At 42.8% G+C, this 17,906-nt stretch overlaps 1 protein-coding gene across 9 annotated transcripts in view; it reads left to right on the top strand.

Annotated features, from left to right (window-relative positions):
- Window positions 1-3,241: 3,241 nt before the first annotated feature.
- Window positions 3,242-17,906, top strand: part of DAZL (deleted in azoospermia like) — a 30,533-nt gene continuing 15,868 nt past the window's right edge. For 3 of the 9 annotated variants that reach the window (XR_014792338.1, XM_084858427.1, XM_084858430.1), the window contains exons 1-7: window positions 3,242-3,405; window positions 5,101-5,241; window positions 8,545-8,636; window positions 9,311-9,362; window positions 11,841-11,907; window positions 12,995-13,125; window positions 14,858-14,935. Coding sequence is in view for 8 of the 9 variants with exons in the window: in XM_084858427.1 (XP_084714553.1) it covers window positions 3,403-3,405; window positions 5,101-5,241; window positions 8,545-8,636; window positions 9,311-9,362; window positions 11,841-11,907; window positions 12,995-13,125; window positions 14,858-14,935 (564 nt within the window). In the remaining variant the exon portion in view is untranslated. Of the gene's footprint in view, window positions 3,406-3,552; window positions 4,101-5,100; window positions 5,242-8,544; window positions 8,637-9,310; window positions 9,363-11,840; window positions 11,908-12,994; window positions 13,126-14,815; window positions 14,936-17,906 lie in introns of those variants that run through there. The other 6 variants (XM_084858424.1, XM_084858428.1, XM_084858423.1 and 3 more) reach the window with 5 other exon arrangements.

Genomic DNA, 17,906 nt, shown 5'->3' on the forward strand with positions numbered 1-17,906 from the left:
AACTCTGAGGCGACCGCCTATCCAATACAGGGTGGCTGAAGCACAGAGAAGTGGATTCCTTCTGTGCTCTGGCTGCCCTGCAGTTTGCCTTAGATGCCCAGTTTTGGCTTCGGGGAGGGGACAGGAATGGGGATGGAGACCGCTTAGGAAAATGTCTAGAACAGCTTCCGCAGTCTCCTCCCCACCCCCAGGAACAGCCGTTTTTGCCATCTGTACTCCATGTTACGAGCATAGATAGGCACGGAGGGGCAGCAGTTGCAGTTCTCTCTGCCCCGGCTATGAGGGGGTGGGGAGCATGGTTTCCTGGCTCCAAAAAATCCTATCTCCCCCAGACACTGTCTAGGGGACATAGGATTGCTCTCTTAGCAATGCTATTGTGTTATCACTCATTACTGCTTTCTGAATGTGCTTTTGTTTTGCCTCTGTCTGTCTGTCTGTCTGTCTGTCTGTCTGTCTATCTATCTATCTATCTATCTATCTATCTAAATTTTGAAGTCAGCCCAGGAGTTCTCTGTGGAGATTACACAATGCTAAACTTTAACTGAACTTTTAAGTTTTAATTAAATTGTAACACTAGTTTTTCCAAAATGGGGGGGGGGGGATCGAAAATCCAGTTAGGCAAACCCTTTATTATGACCAACCAATATTCCACAAAAGACTATATAAGCTTTCAAGTTCTCCAGAACTCTTCACCAGACTAGGTGGTAATAAGAGGTAGGGGATGGGGGAAGAAACAAAGAAGTTCAAAAAGTAGGCCTGATTCGCTAGACATCAACATACAGTAATCTACCAGCATACAGCATTACACCCTTGTACTTCACATTGATTAATTTGCAAAATCATGATCACCACTATCATCTTGATTCCAGATTGATTCCAGATTCACTGTCATAGATGGATGGAGCAATCCTATGGCCGCTAGATAGCGGCTAGATGGCCATAGGATATCTGGTTTTCCGGGAACCAACCTCGGAGCCCACGCTCTGAGGTCAGTTCCTGGAGAACCGATCTCGCCCCACATCCGCGCTGCCTCCGAGGCAGTGCGGAACAGCCCTGTCCTCCACACTTGCAAGAGGAGTGCGGAGCGGCTGAAAAGGGGCATTCCTGGGGGCATTCTGGGGCAGGGAGGGTGGAAATGCCTGTAAAACACATCCAATGTGTCGTACAGCAGCCTCCTCCCCTGCTCAGCTCTTCCTTGGCTAGACAGCCGCAATCAGCTGTCTAGCCGAAAATGCAGGGCAGAAATGCAGAAGGAACAATCCCCTCCATTCTTCTCCTGCCCTGCATTGGATAGGCAGTCACCTCTGAGTTCAGAAGTGGCTGCCTATCTGAATAGGATTGCACCCTAAGACTCTCACTTTACCTAAAAGCATGCATTGTCAAGGTTGGGAAAACCTATCTTGGCTCATAGGCAGAAATGTTGTGGTGAGGAGGTGTAAAGATACACAGGGTGGAGGGGTAAATCAGTGTAGAAGGGCCAGGCCCTAAATGTCAGCAGCCTAATAGATTCACAGTCATTTAATTGTACAATACATAACTAAAAGAAAATTAAAAATAAATCTATAGTGCTTGTCGGTTATCTCAGTGTCTTTGCACACATTGGACAGCACACTGGAAGACAGGGGCACATTTGCTTTTTAGTAAATATCTCTGCAAGTGAAAAGTCTTGAAAAAAGTCACGGATCTTATACTTCACAGTGTCTCCATGGTATGAAAACATGGATCTCAGGCACAGATCCTTTGGATTTTTACATGGAATGCCATCAAAACTACCACCAAATCACAGGTCACATCCATGCACATTGATTGCACCATAAAAATCATGGAGCCAGGGTTTCACAGCACCATAGCATAAAAACATGGATCCAAGCTACAGATTTTCAGGGATCCACTTGGTTTTTAGAGGATGCTACCAAAATCATAATCAAATCACAGACCACATCTTTGCCCACAGACTAAACTATACCAATCGTGGACTCCAGGCTTCATAGTGCCATTGTGGTATAAAAATGTACTTCCATGGCATTATTTTTACTGGAGATTTCCTGCAAAACCAGTGTTTATGGTGTATTCCATCGACTCAAACAAAATCTGTGATGTTGCTTTTGGTGGATCCTCTAAAAAAAAATCCAGATGACCCCTGCCTCAGATTCATGTTTTTGCACCAGGGTGGCACTATGAATTGCCAGATTCATGATTTTTATAGTGCAGTCTGTGGACTGGGAGGTGACCTATGATGTGATGGCAGTTTTGGGGGGATCCTGTGTAAAAAATTCATGAAGAACCTACCTCAGATCCATGTTTTTGCACCATGGCATCAAGTGAAGCACAGAATCTGTTACTTTTATGGAATGGATGGATGCAGTATTTTGAGAATGGTTTCGGGATAGGATCCTTAAAAAAATGTGGTTCCATGCCTCGGATCCATGTTTTTGCACCATGAAAGGAATGAAAACCACTGGATTCATAATATTTACAGTTCAGTCTGTGGAGATATCTGATCTGTGATTTGATGCTGGTTTTGGTGGCATCCCATTGTAAAAATCATACAAATTCAAGACAATCCGTTTTAATTCTACTGGACCTGACTTTTACTGAGACCCTGTGAAGGATACACAAAAATGTAAGGCTTTAATCCAGATTACTATCTGTGTAATGATTACCACAGCACCGCTACTTCTTCTCACATGAGTTAAAATTATCCGAATGTAGGCACTTTTAACATGTCTTAGGCCCACAGAGCCGACCATTCCCTCTCGGAAGCCGTTCTGTTACGGTAAGAAAGGACGTTTAAAGTGTTTATCTAACCTTATCTAAAGCGTTCTTTGAATAAGTGGCCGTTGAAGGGGGGGGGGGAAGAGTGCTGCCCCTGCTTGAAAGAGGGCCACTCACTGACCAAATAAAACATTCGCAAATTTTACCTCAGCGTGAGGGAAGATGGGAAGCAAAACAAAGGCGATATGCCTCAAATAATTTATTTTAGAATAATTCACTGAGGTCGGTCATTTGAAGACTCTCGCCAATGGTTAAAAAAAACCCAGTAAGTTTTTAAAAACAAACGAACAACAAATAACATGTAAATTAGGGGAATAACGCGCCAGCAAGCCAAGCAGTGTCCCCCCCCTTTTTCTCCCCCCCCCCTTTTAAAGGAAGAAGTCCCGGCTTAGTCCTTTCCACGCAAGGAGATCTGGGTGTGGCAAAACCTCGGTTGATAATCTCTGGGCGGGGTGCCTTTAACCTTCTACTAAAGCAGCGGCTTAAGGCGAACGCCGGCCGTGATTTCGGGGGAGGGTGGGAATTTGTGGGGTTGGGTTTTTTTTTTTAAAATAAACGGGTGTGGGGGGAGAAAGACCCGTCCCAATTATTTTTAGGACTGAAGACTTTACCCTAGCGTGTGGCAAAATGGTAAGTCCTGACTTAGGGAAGCCACGTTTTTATTTCGTTGGTAAATGAGTTAACTTCGCTTTTCCATGGGGGGGGTGGCTGCTTTAAAAAAAAAATCAAGGTGCGCAGGCACAAATAGGGCAAATCTAGCTTTGCCTTTTCCGCAGTGGGGTGGTCGTTTTTTTAAAAATTCAAGTTGTGTAGGCATAAATAAGGCAAATTAGCTTTCCTTCTAAGAAAGAAGAAGCGGGTGAGGGGAAAGACCTGAGGCCTGCTGCCATGCGGGCTACTCGGAAGGGGAGGATTTCATAAAGATAAGCTTATCAGGCCGGCTTGCCTTGACCGCAGAAATATTGGCTGGAACGAGGAGGAGGAGGACAAGGCCCTCGGGAGGGTTTGAAGGAGTTGCGTGGCGCTCGGGAGGGAGGTTGTGAGGCGATACGTGCCGAATTCGGACAAAGCGAAGAAGGGGAGAAAAAGGCGGGAAGCGGTTGCTGCCTATGTGGTTCGAGTTGCGGAGGCGTATAACGCATGTGTGGAGGTAGCCGGCCGCGTCGAAAGGCCTCTTGTTACAACCCACGGGAGTACCTTGGCTCAAGCGGCGGACTTGTAAACGCGCCCAAGAGGCGGGGAGGGGCCGCGGCACCATTTTATCACGCGGTAACTTCACGGAAGGTGCAAATAACGGCCCATCCATGTATGCCCTAGAGTTGGATGTATGTCTTGGTTGATCTCTCCCTACCCCCCCCCCCCCCGGTCAGGATAGTAAAAACGTGTGTGTGTTTCTCCTTGTATAGCATGCGTATGGGTAAAGAGGGCATTCTGATTCGCATTAGTTGAATGTATGGGAGGGTTCTTAGCGGATTAAGTAACGCTGTGTGTGCCAGTGCAAGCCTAGACATGTCTACTCAGAACTAGATCCCATTGAGTTCATTATTTGTGAGCTCCATGGGACTTGCTTCCCAGGCCGAGTCAACGAACAGCTCCAAACTTACAGGAATATGCGGGCGCGCGCGAGCGTATAAATAACTACATGTTCCTGTAAGTTAGAAACCGGGAATCGGTACTGCCAACCTTTACTTAGTGTTTTTTTTTTTTAATATGATGGCCATCAATTAATTAAATCTCTAATCTGAGTATGGGTTGGTAGCATGATTTTTTAAGAAGAGCGGGAAAGTCTGTTCACGTGACGATATGGGTTTTCTTGATGGCTATTGTGTAAAATTTGTCACGTTGCAGAAGCTGGATAGCTGAATAGAGAGGCACAAGTTTGATTCTATAAAGATTATGCGGGTCAATTAGAGAATCACGGAAGTGTTGTATTTAAACCTTTAAATTGAGAAATCCTAACATTTAAAGACTTTTCATAGTAATGAGTATGTATAGATAGTGTTGCTTTGAGCTTGGACACTAGGATGTATCCCATACGATCCTTTACTCGAAAATATGTGTCTGTGTGTGGTATTAATGCAATGTACCAGATTACTAAGGGTTGCTAATGTAGGTCTTTTTATTCATGTTATAGACAAACTAAAGCTTTCAAGGAATGTAAAAAAAACATGCATTGGATAGAAAAATAGACACTTTCATTTTGTATTCGGTTCTCATATGTGTCGCATAATTTTATAGACATAGAAATTTGCTTTCTACACTTAAATATGAAAATATATAACATAGAGGAATCTTTATGAAATAGTGTATAAAATTTATTTGCAGTCTGCTACAAATCAAGACACTCAAAACGCAAGCATTCCCCGGGAAGAAAGCACTCAGTTGCCTGCAACAAGCCAAGGATATGTTCTGCCTGAAGGGAAAATCATGCCAAATACCATTTTTGTGGGTGGAATAGATATAAGGGTATGTACTTGTTTCATGTTAAGTTTATTTAGATGTGTGTCCCATTCTGTCCTGAAGACTGTGGATAGATAAATTCTGCACAATAAAAGCCGCAATCCTATACCCACTTACCTGGAAGTAAGTCTTATTGAAGTCAGTGGGGCTTATTTGCTGGGTAGATATAGAATTGTACTGAAAAACTGCTTCTATGTCTTATCTATGTATTTATTTGTTACATTTATATCCCACTTTTTCCCCAAGGAGCCCAAGGCAGCGTACATGATCCTCCTCCATTTTATCCACAGAACAACCCTATGAGGTAGATTAGGCTGAGAGTTGGTGATTGGCCCAAAGTCACCCAGTGAACATGATGGCCAAGTGGGGACTAGAACCTGGGTCTCCCAGGTCCAAGTACAACACACTAACCAGTACACCAAACAAGCTTTTCCCTTTGGTCGTTTTGTAACGGAGAAGGGGGGAGGTATTGTCACTCCGGTACTATTTTTGTTGTGTCTTTTCTAAACAGTTCAAGTGGCACTTAAACATTTTCATCTTGCCACAAGGGAAAAAAAACTTAGAATAGTAGGGTTGGAAGGGGCCTACAAGACCGAGTCCAACCCCCTGCTCATTGCAGGAATCCAGGTCAGAGCACCCCTGACAGATGGCTGTCCAGCACTAGGTCCCTAGGTAACTGGTTCCATTGTCATATTGCTCTAACAGTCAGGAAGTTTTTCCTGATGTTCAGCTGGAATCTGGCTTCCTGTAACTTGAGCCCATTATTCTGTGTCCTGCACTCTGGGATGATCGAGAAGAGATCCTGGCCTTCCTCTCTGTGACAACCTTTCAAGTACCTGAAGAGCACTATCTTATCTCCCCTCAGTCTTCTCTTCTCAAGGCTCAACGTGCCCAGTTCTTTCAGTCTGCCTTCATGGAGCTTTGTTTCCAGTCCCCTGCTCATCTTTGTTGCTCTCCTCTGAACCCTCCAGCTTGTCTGCATCCTTCTTAAAGTGCGGTGCCCAGAACTGGACACAGTACTCCAGAGGAGGCCTAACCAGTGATGAGTAGAGGGGAACTAGTACTTCCCGGGATTTGGAAGCGCTGCTTCTCTTAATGCAGCCCCAAACAGCATTTGCCTTTTTTGCAGCCACATCCCATTGTTGGCTCATCTTCAGCTTGTGATTGACAACAATTCCAAGATCCTTCTCGCTTGTAGTGTTGTTGAGCCACGTATCCCCCATCTTGTAACTGTGTGTTTGCTTTCTTTTTCCTAGGTGCAGAACTTGGCATTTATCCCTATTAAGTGTCACTGTTTTCTGCCCAGCGCTCCAGTCTATCAAGATCACTTTTAATTTTGTTTCTCTCTTCCAGAGTATTGGCTATCCCGCCCAATTTGGTGTCATCTGCAAATTTGATCAGCATTCCCTGCACCACCTCCTCCTGAGTCATTAATAAAAATGTTGAAGAGCACTGGGCCCAAGACTGGGCCCTGTGGTACCCCTCTCATTACCTCTCCCCAGTTTGAGGGAGTTTGCGTTACCTCTCCCCCAGTTTATCCCATTCATAAGCACTCTTTGAGTCCGATTCTGTAGCCAACTGTGGATCCACTGGATCATTGTTTCATTTAGCCCACTTTGAGCTAGTTTGCTCATCAGGATATCATGGGGCACTTTGTCGAAAGCTTTGCTGAAGTTGAGGTATATGATGTCTACAGCATTCCCACGATCCACAAGGGAGGTTACTTGATCAAAAAATGAGATCAGATTCATCTGGCAGGATTTGTTCTTGACAAATCCATGTAGGCTTCGAGTAATCACTGCCTTGTTTTCAAGGTGCTTACAGATGGATTGCTTTATCATCTGCTCCAGAATTCTCCCAGGGATTGATGTCAGACTGACTGGTCTGTAGTTCCCAGGTTCCTCCTTTTTACCCTTTTTGAAGATAGGGACAACATAAGCCCCCCTCCAGTGATGTGGCACTTCACCCATCCTACATGATTTTTCAAAGACAGTAGACTGGCTCTGAGAGTTCTTGTTCCTTTATTGCAGTTCTTAGGTGCAGTTCATCTGGTCCTGGAGATTTGAACTCAGAGTAATTAGGTGTTCCTTGACCATATGCCTATCAATCTCAAGCTGCAATCCTGCCCCTTCAGCCTGTACTTCACCTTTGCCAGGGGGGTCATAGACCCTCTTTTGGGAGAAGACTGAGCCAAAGTAGGAATTGAGCACTTCTGCCTTTGTCCTGTGTTATCATTTTACCATCCTTATTTAATAGCTGAACCACCATTTCTTTCCTCTGTATTTTACTTCGCACGTAGCTGAAGAAAGCTCTTTTGTTGCTTTTCGCATCCCTCACTAACCTCAGTTCATTCTCAGCTTTAGTCTTCCTGACGCCATCCCTGCAATTCTGTGCTACCTGCCTGTACTCTTCCTTTGTTACTTGGCCTTCTCTCCACTTCCTATATGTGTCCTTTTTTGTTTTCAGATCATCTCTCAGCTTTTTGTGAAGCCACATTGGCTTCTTCTGTTGTCTTCCACCTTTTTTTTCTTCTTTTTTTTTTTTTAGTTGGTGGCCTGTGTACTAGACAAATGTGTTTGGAACATCTTGATCACAAGAACTCCAGGGGAAGCTTGTAGTATGATTAGCCAAAACTTCTCTGACTAGGTGTCCAAAACACTGCTCAACCTATTTAAAATAAGTTGGGGTGCAATTCTATGCATGTGAAGACAGGAAAAAAGTCCTACAACTCCCAGCATGCTGCAGCCAACATGGCTGGCTGGGGAATGCTACAGGTTGTAGGACTTGTTTTCTGTCTAAAGATGCATAAGATTGCATCCCTTCAGGGTTTTTTTTCACCCCATTGAGAAAAAAACTTGTGCTTAAGATGTGTCAGGAAAATCTGTAGGGTGTGGCCTTATACTGAGGAATTCCCAATATTACTCACTCTAAACTCCCCTCCCCCCATCAGTTCATATCCTCATATGTCATTAAGGGCACAATCCTATGCATGTTTTGACAGATTAGTCCTGCAACGTCCGGCATTCCCCAAACAGCATGGCTAGATGAGGAATACTGGGAGTTGTAGGACTTCTTTCTGTCTAAACATGCATAGGATTGCATCTTAGGGCTTAATTCCTGTTCCAGGCCCTATTCAAGCCTTTCCCTGATTACCTTCTGCTCTTCATTAGGCAACAAGAATATATTTGTGCTGGAAAATCCATTATTTTTCTTTGAAAGCCTTCTAAACAATTTTGAAGCAGTATTAGTGAGAATCATGATACTTCAATAATGTTTATGGCATGTTTGTATGGCATAATCTATCCATAGATGGATGAGACGGAAATTCGGAGCTTCTTTGCACGATATGGCACTGTTAAAGAAGTGAAAATAATCACGGATAGAACTGGCGTGTCCAAGGGGTGAGTAGTATCTAGGTTGGTTAGGTTGTCTTGCTAAAAATGCAACCATTAAGGCGTCAGTCATAACACCGTAAGATAATAGTGGCTACAGCGATTGAGTATGTAGTAGGTGGTAAGCCCATATGTGTGTGAAACAAGGATCAACTGCTTATTATGGATATTAGTAGCATAGATGGAGTGCGAGCTGTGAATCAAAAGGTCTCAGCCACGAACTTGTTCACTGCTGCTATAAATGGTTCAGTGTTGCTCTAACTTTAAACTCTGTTTCTTGCTTTTTTATTGTGATACTATTGTAATTTTGTTAGTTTCTGATCTCTGCCTTGAGGGCTCTTGGCAGCCAAAAGGTGGGTTATAAATCTTCTAAATAGATAAAAGAAGTGATGTGGCCAGCATGGAACCCAGTTCTTCATTTTTTCCAAGCTAGTAGATCCTGACCTCTTTATATTCAGAATTATCCAAAGTAGCCCTCTAGTCTGAGAGCTGAGTAAGATGTTCCCCCAACCTTCAGAAGTATATCATCATCCATGAGGCCTCTTCATCTCCATGACCTTTTTGGACTGGAATTCTACTTTTCTTGAGACAGCTATTCTTTTAGTATATAAAACTGAACTTAGGTGCTCCTGCTAATTGTGTGGAATATTGATGCTACACCTAATATTGCCTTATCTTTGTAGATACGGATTTGTATCATTTTTGGACAACGTAGATGTACAGAAAATAGTAGAAGTAAGTTAATTTGGGTTCTCTTGTGTGGTAATGAGCTATACTATAATTCAGTTCTTTACTTCAGTAATTTACGCAGTTCAATTCTTGTTTGGTATTGGAAATGTAATAAAAGGGGTTCTAACTTTAGATAGACCATCATATTAGAGTGGATTATGTTTAGCGTTTAACTGTTTCCTGGAGTTTCCTGTCTGCCAAAGAGGGAATTTTTAGTTCTTTCATTTCCAAACAAATGTTCACCCATCAATTCATACTCTTTATCTTCCCGTGTTGTGCTCATTCTGCTTGTAAATTGGTTGCTCTTATCCCAGCCTGTGTAAAAATAACTGTTATAAAACAATGACAAAAGAGGCTTCAAACTGCTATTCAAAAAGAATGATTTATTGATACATGTAGATTGCTCTTGATGGACTTCCTTTGTTGAAACTTGTCAGAATACTCCTTGCAGATATAAGTCCGAGTAAGCTTCTCTAGCGGATTTACTAGATCAAGACACGCCAAAGAATATTTTTTTAAAAATAAATGTGCTGGGCAATCTATGTTTAATGTATCAAAAACATTATGCTTCAGTGCCAGTGTGAGGCTTTGCCCCTCATTTCCCCCCCACTCTGTTGCTGCCCCTGCCTTTTTGCTTGTATTATCAAATATATCAGCCTTCCCCAACCCAGTGCACTCCAGATGTTTTGGACTACAATTCCCAGAATTTCTGACAATTAGCCATGTTGGCTAGGGCTTATGGGAATTTAAGTCCAAAACATTGGAGGGCATAAATTTGGAGAAGGCTGATATTGACCTGCTCCCAATTCCATAATTCTAACTTAATTATTATTCATTAAAACTGTTTATCACTTACAGAAATACAATAAAATTATAACAGAATAAAAGCAGAAACAAAGCATTGTTTAAATGCTTTCTCAGTGATGGCACTAACCCTTTGGAACATGCCCATGTGTGGTTTGAGAGGCAGAAACAGTGGCAAGTTTTAAACGCCTCTTGAAAACACACCAACTCACAAGGCTTTCCCTGGCCTGCAAGGAACTCTGTTACCAGCTTGTTTTATTGACCTGGTTTGCTTGTAATACCAATTCATGGGTTAAACAACCCATGAATTAGTGGGGCTGTGCAGGAGCGAGCACGTTGCCTCCCACCTGTTTGCTGCTTCTGCTTTGCTAAATAACCCTGTTCTTGGGTTGTTAGCTGTGACATCAAAACCCAGCACTTTGGGCTGTTAATGGGTTAAACAACCCAGAGTTTTAACCCAACAAAAACGTAATCTGGAACAACCCAGTGTGCCAGGTTCCGATGTCATGACTAACAACCCATGAGGCACCAGAAGTGGATGGTCAACCCTCAGTGTGGGTAAACCAATGAGGGAGACTCAGTGTGAATGCTAAAATACCCCAACACAGTGGGTTTGGGGGAAATTACCACCACTTCCAAGACCTGTTTAGGCAGGAGACCGCAGGATGGGTGCTACATCAACAGAATGCCAAACCTGTATTGTTGCCCTATCACTAGGTGTGTGCTATCCAGTCTTGGCAATTACCAGACAGGGTAACTCAATAGGGCGATGGACTCCCGATATAGATAACTGCAAATCTACCTCTATACCCATTGGATCTCAGCTGTTGCATTCAAAAACCTGGTGGGCATAGTTGAGTCAAATTATCCCCCCACCCCAATCTTGGCCTTGCCAGGTTTCAGTCATCTATGGCAAGGTCACCTTATTCATCACATAATTCTTTCCAGGCACTGACCTGTTAAGCAGCAGCATTTTTTGTCCTAGTGGGTTTCCACTGCAGAAGTCAGGAATCTGTCAATTGGATGATAGACCAGAAGGAAGAACAGGTATAAGATGTCCCCTTTATCTTCACCACTACCGGTCTGTTTCGCTTCGACAGCCATACCTCTCACTCCCCATTTCAGCTGCCATAGTACCCTTCTCTCCTTCCCATCCAAACACGTACCTAGCCCAAACTAAGACACCCCATATAGGTCTAATAAAGCTATAGAGCTATAAAGCTATAGACCCATATCACTTAATTGGACTCCTACAACGGTTTTAGGTCAGCCTTATAAATAAGCCCACAAAAGTTACTAGCCTGCAGCTTTTTAAACTAGCCTGCTAAGAGTCTAATAGCCTGTGCTGCCATGTTTGGCCATGAAAGAAGGAAAGTCCCCTCTTCTGTGGCCACCATGGGTTGCTCCTCTGCCAGCCCTCTCACTCGCCTGCATAGAATTTTAATTGCCTGTAGCTGTCAGGGAAGTTGTTAAAATCAAGGTTGTTTTAGGTGATAATAAAAAAGTACTAACTAGAATGACATCATGTTAACAGAAGTGGATAGGCAGCATGAAAAGCAATTGCAGATGCTTGTGATAGTGTGCTGTAACTTCGATGTTCTTTATTTAAAGTATTGGCAATATTTTTTTTACAAATTTAGAAAAGGTATGGATGAAATTTTACACATTACTCTTTTCCAGTCACAAATAAACTTTCATGGGAAGAAACTCAAACTAGGACCTGCAATAAGGAAACACCCAAACTTATGTGAGTACTAGTACAATTAATCACCTGTATGAAGAGAAACATCTTGAAGTAACAAACTTAATATTGTTGCTAGAATAGAAATATAAATTACCATGGTAATAATACTGGTACTTAAATCTAAATAATGTCTGCTACTCTGTACCCTATTATATCATTCTTTTTTATGAAACCAAATACTCTTAGGGTGCAATCCTATGGCCGCTAGTCAGCGGCTAGACGGCCATAGGATAGGTCGGTTCCCGGGAACTGATCTCGGAGCCTGCGCTCCAGGGTCGGTTCCCTGAGAACCGACCTCAACCCCCTCCCACGGTGCCTCGTAGGCAGCGCGGAATGGCCCTGTGCTCCGCGCTCGGAAGAGGAGCACAGAGCAGCAAAAATGGGGTGTTCCTGGGGGTGTGTCAGGGCGAGGAAGTTGGAAATGCTAGTATGGTGTTGTCCGACAGCTGCTTCCCGCCCTCCAAGGTCCCATGGCTAGACAGCCGAAATCATTTGTCTAGCCGTAAATGCAGGGCGGCTGAAGCTCAGAGGGGATGATCCCCTCCACGTTTCTCCTACCCTGCATTGGATAGGTGGTTGCCTCTGAATTCAGAGGTGGCTGCCTATCCCGGTAGGATTGCGTCATCCAGAACACAATCCTATGAATGTTTAGACAGAAAAAAAGTCATACAACTCCCAGTATTCCTCAGCCAGCATGGATGGCTATGGCATGGTGAGAGTTGTAGGATTGCACCTTTAGGCAGCCTTCCCCAGCCTAACGCCCTCTAGGTATTTTAGACTTCAACTCCCATCAGTCCCAGCCAGCATGGCCCAGTGATCATGAATTTTGGACATTGTAGTCCAAAACTTCTGGAGGGCACCAGATTGGGGAAGGCTGCAACCCCAAACATACTTACTAAGATGTAAGCTTCATGAAAACTTAGTATTTAGTGCACATGTATAGGATTGCATTGTAAATTTGGTGAATGATGTAGTCCAGGTACATATCCATTAATGCTAGCTGTAGTTTCTATGGAACTAGAAAAATACTCCAGCACTGGCACGATTTTTTAAGGTAAAAGTAGTCTCAATTATTTTCTTGTCTCCCAAGGTGCCTATCATGTGCCACCCAGACCAGTGCTTATTAATTCACCCACACCTCAGTTCCACAGTGTTTGGAGTAACCAAGAAACATATATGCAGCCTCCAGCTATGATGAGTCCTGTCACACAATATGTTCAGGTAAGGTTTTCTGGAGTATTCTAATTAACACTCTGTGTGGCTAATTTTTAATATTTTTATTTCATATGAATTAACATTAGAGATTTCAGTCAAATACACTGCTTAATAGCCTGAGGTATAATCCCAATTTTATGGCACATGTAGATGAAAAGGGAAAGGAACTAGATAAAATTAACTAACTTGTGTTACCTTCCCAATTCTCTCATCTCCTGAAAATCTAATTGACATATTGAAAATGATTGCGTGGGGTGGTGGTAGAGGACCTTTTCGTTCAAATTTTGTGAGCCGAAGTGAAAAAGAAAGTTTGGCTGTGAAAACAGGTCTGAAGAGCAAGAGGATGCAGGTAGGAAAAGTGAGAACTAGACAGCTAACTGAGAAGGCACTCCAGGAAGTAACAAAGCTAAAGAAGTAGGGGGTAGCTATAGGAAGGAGTAGGACTGGCTGAGAAGGATTGTTGGCATAGACCAGAGTCTTCAGGGTGGGGGATAGGTCAAGGACCATCACTTGATTGGTAGCATCTAAATTTTAAGGTTATTTGACTATGATGCTAAATGTTAAATAGCAGGGGGGAAAGGGGAGTAATTTTCAGCAGAGGGGTATTGCTTCATACTTAATTAATACCTAATGTATTGCTTCATACTTTTGTTCTGTAATATTTTCCAAAACTTTCTTCAGAGCATTTAAATCAGCCTTGCAAATTAGGACTTATCCAGGATGAGTGCTTCTTCTGGGCTTTTCTGGGCATCCTGCAGAATAATGTTTAAGTATATGAACACCAGCTCCTGACAAAATCAACCAACTTCTGACATATCTGCAGGGTGGAAATAGAATCCGGTAAAGCATCAAGCCTGCTAGTAGTGTTCTCAGAGATTTATCATAGAGCTTTATACTGTGCCTTAAACCTTAGGTCCATATCAGTTGAGTGGTAAGATGCTTAACAGGGGAGGACATTCACTGCATTTTATAAAACATAAAATGTTTGAAAGTGTTTGAAAGTGAGGAATAAATAATGTGCTTGTTCTCCATATATCTAAGCACAGTCTGAAGTAAGTTAAATATTTGATACTAAACATAGTTAAATCTTAGAATAAGCAGACAGTTTTAACTCTGCTGTAACAATTTTATTACTCTAAAATTATGACTTTGCTCAAAATAAAAGTCTTTAGGCTTTAGAATATCATGGTCTCAGATCTATAGGTACAATTACTTTTTTCCGGGCCCTTTCCATTCCAAAGCTGGCTTGTCTAAATAAGTCTAAAATAAGTTTAGACATAAATATTTTGTTCAGACAGGAAGGAGCCAGTATGAGCTTTTGGCTCATGCTCTCCTTCCCTTTACATGTGAGGGAGGAGATTTGAAGCTTCTTGGATTGACATCCTGGTTTCTTAACAAACAGTGATTTCAACAAGCCATCATTTGCCAAGTTCGAATGCAGCACCAAAATGTAGTTTGATGTTAACTAAGAGTGGAAGCTTTAAAGTATGAGCCTGAGGCTTGTATTGGCTCATTTATGTAATAAGCCATGGTTTGCTTTTGGTTGTGAACCACTCTATATGGTTATAGTCATTTGCTAGTTGAACCATAGGCTTCTTGCCTATGAGATGAATCCTACAGGGAGATATTTGTGAAAACTTTTCATAACTAGTTTTCAAAAACTTTTAATTTCTCACTTGTTACCTTTCTTACTCAGGAGAAAACTTATCCAACAGTAGCTTTGTATTTGAACTTTCAGGCATATCCTTATGGCTCACCAGCTTTATTAATTCAGCAGCAAGTTCCTGTAGGATACCAGCCAACTTACAATTACCAGGTTTGTATGAATATATTTCTGTTCTAGTATCTAAATAGGGAAGCCAATCTTAAATTACACCTGATTTCTAATTTTAACTGAAAACGTTTACATATGACTGGCTGTATATGTGGATACATGGCTATGGGACTAATGAGCAAGAAGAAAATAGTTCCTGTGTTGTGGTGGCGGTTTGTCTCAATAAATATGTGAATTAATTTACTGTAGTGACAGAGGTATTTAAGAATTGTTTTTCTCCCCTCCCGCTTCTTAACTTCTTGGAAATACTTGTGTGAAAGGTGTTACACACTTTTTAAAAAATTAAGTGCTAGGTACAGTGATGCACTTAATTTAGCTGCCCGAGTCCAGATTTTTGTAGTGTTACTTTTGAAGTGTGCACCGACCACAAGATTAAACTCTGACACTGGTACTTTGCAAAACAGACAGATTCTGCTTGGACTGATTTGGAGGCTGTCTGCTTTGATACTGAATCAAGTCAAGATTTGGAAATCCGAGACATCAATCAATTAAAAAAAATGTTTTAACCTCTGCTGACAAAGTTTGCAGTCATAGTAGCCCCTTAGGAGGGGATTACATCTGCCAAATTTCAGAAAACCAGGTGCAGTGGGTTTTTTCTCAGAATTCGTTGAAATTTGCAGGGGTAGTTACCCCTTTCAGAGGGGATTGAGGTTGCCAAGTTTCAGATAAATAAGTGCAGGGATTTTTGTGCAAGAGCAGCTGTTACATTTGAGGTTATCAAAAAAAGAAACACTTATCCTCCTCTATTCCTTGTAAACCATTCTTCTGAAAATGACAGGTAGCATAGACGTGGCCCTAAGTAAGAAAATATACAAAGTTTCAGGATAGGTGCAGCAGTTTATGTGAAAGAAGAGTCCTCAAATTTGTGTGGGGGTAGAGTGTTGAACAATTTGCTTCCCTTTCCCTCCCCTTGTGGTTTTTGGGGCAATTTCTATGAAAAGGGCACACATCGAAGTGTCTCCAGGCAAGAAACTTGCTAAGTTTCAGAAGGATAGGTGCAGGAGCTAGGGAGTTACGATGACTGAAAACCATTTTAAGACTTTTTTCATAGTGAAGCCTGGTGGCATTGGAAGAATGGCCATCTCACAGTCCCATCCATGCCCTTCCCCAACGCACAATTATTGGAGAGTCCCTGGTAAAACCTGCCTTAGGATTAGAAGGTGGACCCCCTTCCCCTCCAGCAGTGTTTAGAGAAACAAAAACAAAATATACCATTTTTGGAGACACACTGTCTGCCTTTCTTAAGCCTGATTTGCCAATGAAGCCTCATGCAGGGTCCAGCTTTGGGTCTGGTTGCTTCAGAGGGAAACTTGCTTCACCTCAGGAAGCACCAGAAATGGCTTCATCGAAATCCAGTGAACATCTCAATTTGTTTTTAGCACTTGCTGCCCTATTTTATTGTGCAGTTATGTTACTGAGATAGTTTACCTCTTTTTTTTTTTTCTCTCCCCATCCCCAAGAGATGACCTAGTCATTCAGATATTCCATTTGTGGTATTCTGCATTGTGTAAGTGGCCTTTATTGCTAATTCATAGAATAGTAGTAGGGTTGGAAGGGGCCTACAAGGCCATCGAGTCCAACCCCCTGCTCAATGCAGGAATCCAAGTTGGAGCATCCCTGACAAATGGCTGTCCAGCCTCATCTTGAACGCCTCCAGTGTGGGAGAGCCCACCACCTCCCCAGGTAATTGGTTCCATTGTCGTATTGCTCTTAGAGTCAGGAAGTTTTTCCTGATGTTCAGCCGGAATCTGGCTTCCTGTAACTGGAGCCCATTATTCTGTGTCCTGCACTCTGGGATGATCGAGAAGAGATCCTGGCCTTCCTCTCTGTGACAACCTTTCAAGGACTTGAAGAGTGCTATCATATCTCCCCTCAGTCTTCTCAAGGCTAAACATGCCCAGTTCTTTCAGTCTCTCTTCATAGGGCTTTGTTTCCTGTCCCCTGATCATCTTTGTTGCCCTCCTCTGAACCCTCTCCAGTTTGTCTGCGTCCTTCTTAAAGTGTGGTGCCCAGAACTGGACACAGTACTCCAGATGAGGCCTAACCAGTGCTGAGTAGAGGGGAACTAGTACTTCCCGGGATTTGGAAGCGATGCTTCTATGAATGCAGCCCAAAATAGCATTTGCCTTTTTTGCAGCCACATCCCATTGTTGGCTCATATTCAGCTTGTGATCGACAACAGTTCCAAGATCCTTCTCGCTTGTAGTGTGGTTGAGCCACGTATCCCCCATCTTGTATCTGTGCATTTGGTTTCTTTTTCCTAGGTGCAGAACTTGGCATTTATCCCTATTAAATGTCATTCTGTTGTTTTCTGCCCAGCACTCCAGTCTATCCAGATCACTTTGAATTTTGTTTCTGTCTTCCAAAGTATTAGCTATCCCTCCCAATTTTGTGTCATCTGCAAATTTGATCAGCATTCCCTTCACCTCCTCCTCCAAGTCATTCATAAAAATGTTGAAGAGCACTGGGCCCAGGACTGAGCCCTGCGGTACCCCACTCGTTACCTCTCCCCAGTTTGAGAAAGTCCCATTGATAAGCGCTCTTTGGGTCCGATTCTGTAGCTAACTGTGGATCCACCGGATCGTTGTTTCATCTAGCCCACTTTGAGCTAGTTTGCTCATCAGGATATCATGGGGCATTTTGTTGAAAGCTTTGCTGAAGTCGAGGTATATGATGTCTACAGCATTCCCACGGTCTACAAGGGAGGTTACTTGATCAAAAAATGAGATCAGATTTGTCTGGCAGGACTTGTTTTTGACAAATCCATGTTGGCTTCGAGTAATCACGGCATTGTTGTCAAGGTGCTTCCAGATGGATTGCTTTATGATCTGCTCCAGGATTTTCCCAGGGATTGATGTCAGACTGACTGGTCTGTAGTTCCCAGGTTCCTCCTTTTTACCCTTTTTGAAGATAGGGACAACGTTAGCCCTCCTCCAGTCATCTGGCACTTCCC

Source organism: Heloderma suspectum, chromosome 5 (assembly GCF_057233095.1).
Source record: "Heloderma suspectum isolate Gila_16-S chromosome 5, 16-S_ref, whole genome shotgun sequence".
NCBI classification, from domain to species: Eukaryota; Metazoa; Chordata; class Lepidosauria; order Squamata; family Helodermatidae; genus Heloderma; species Heloderma suspectum.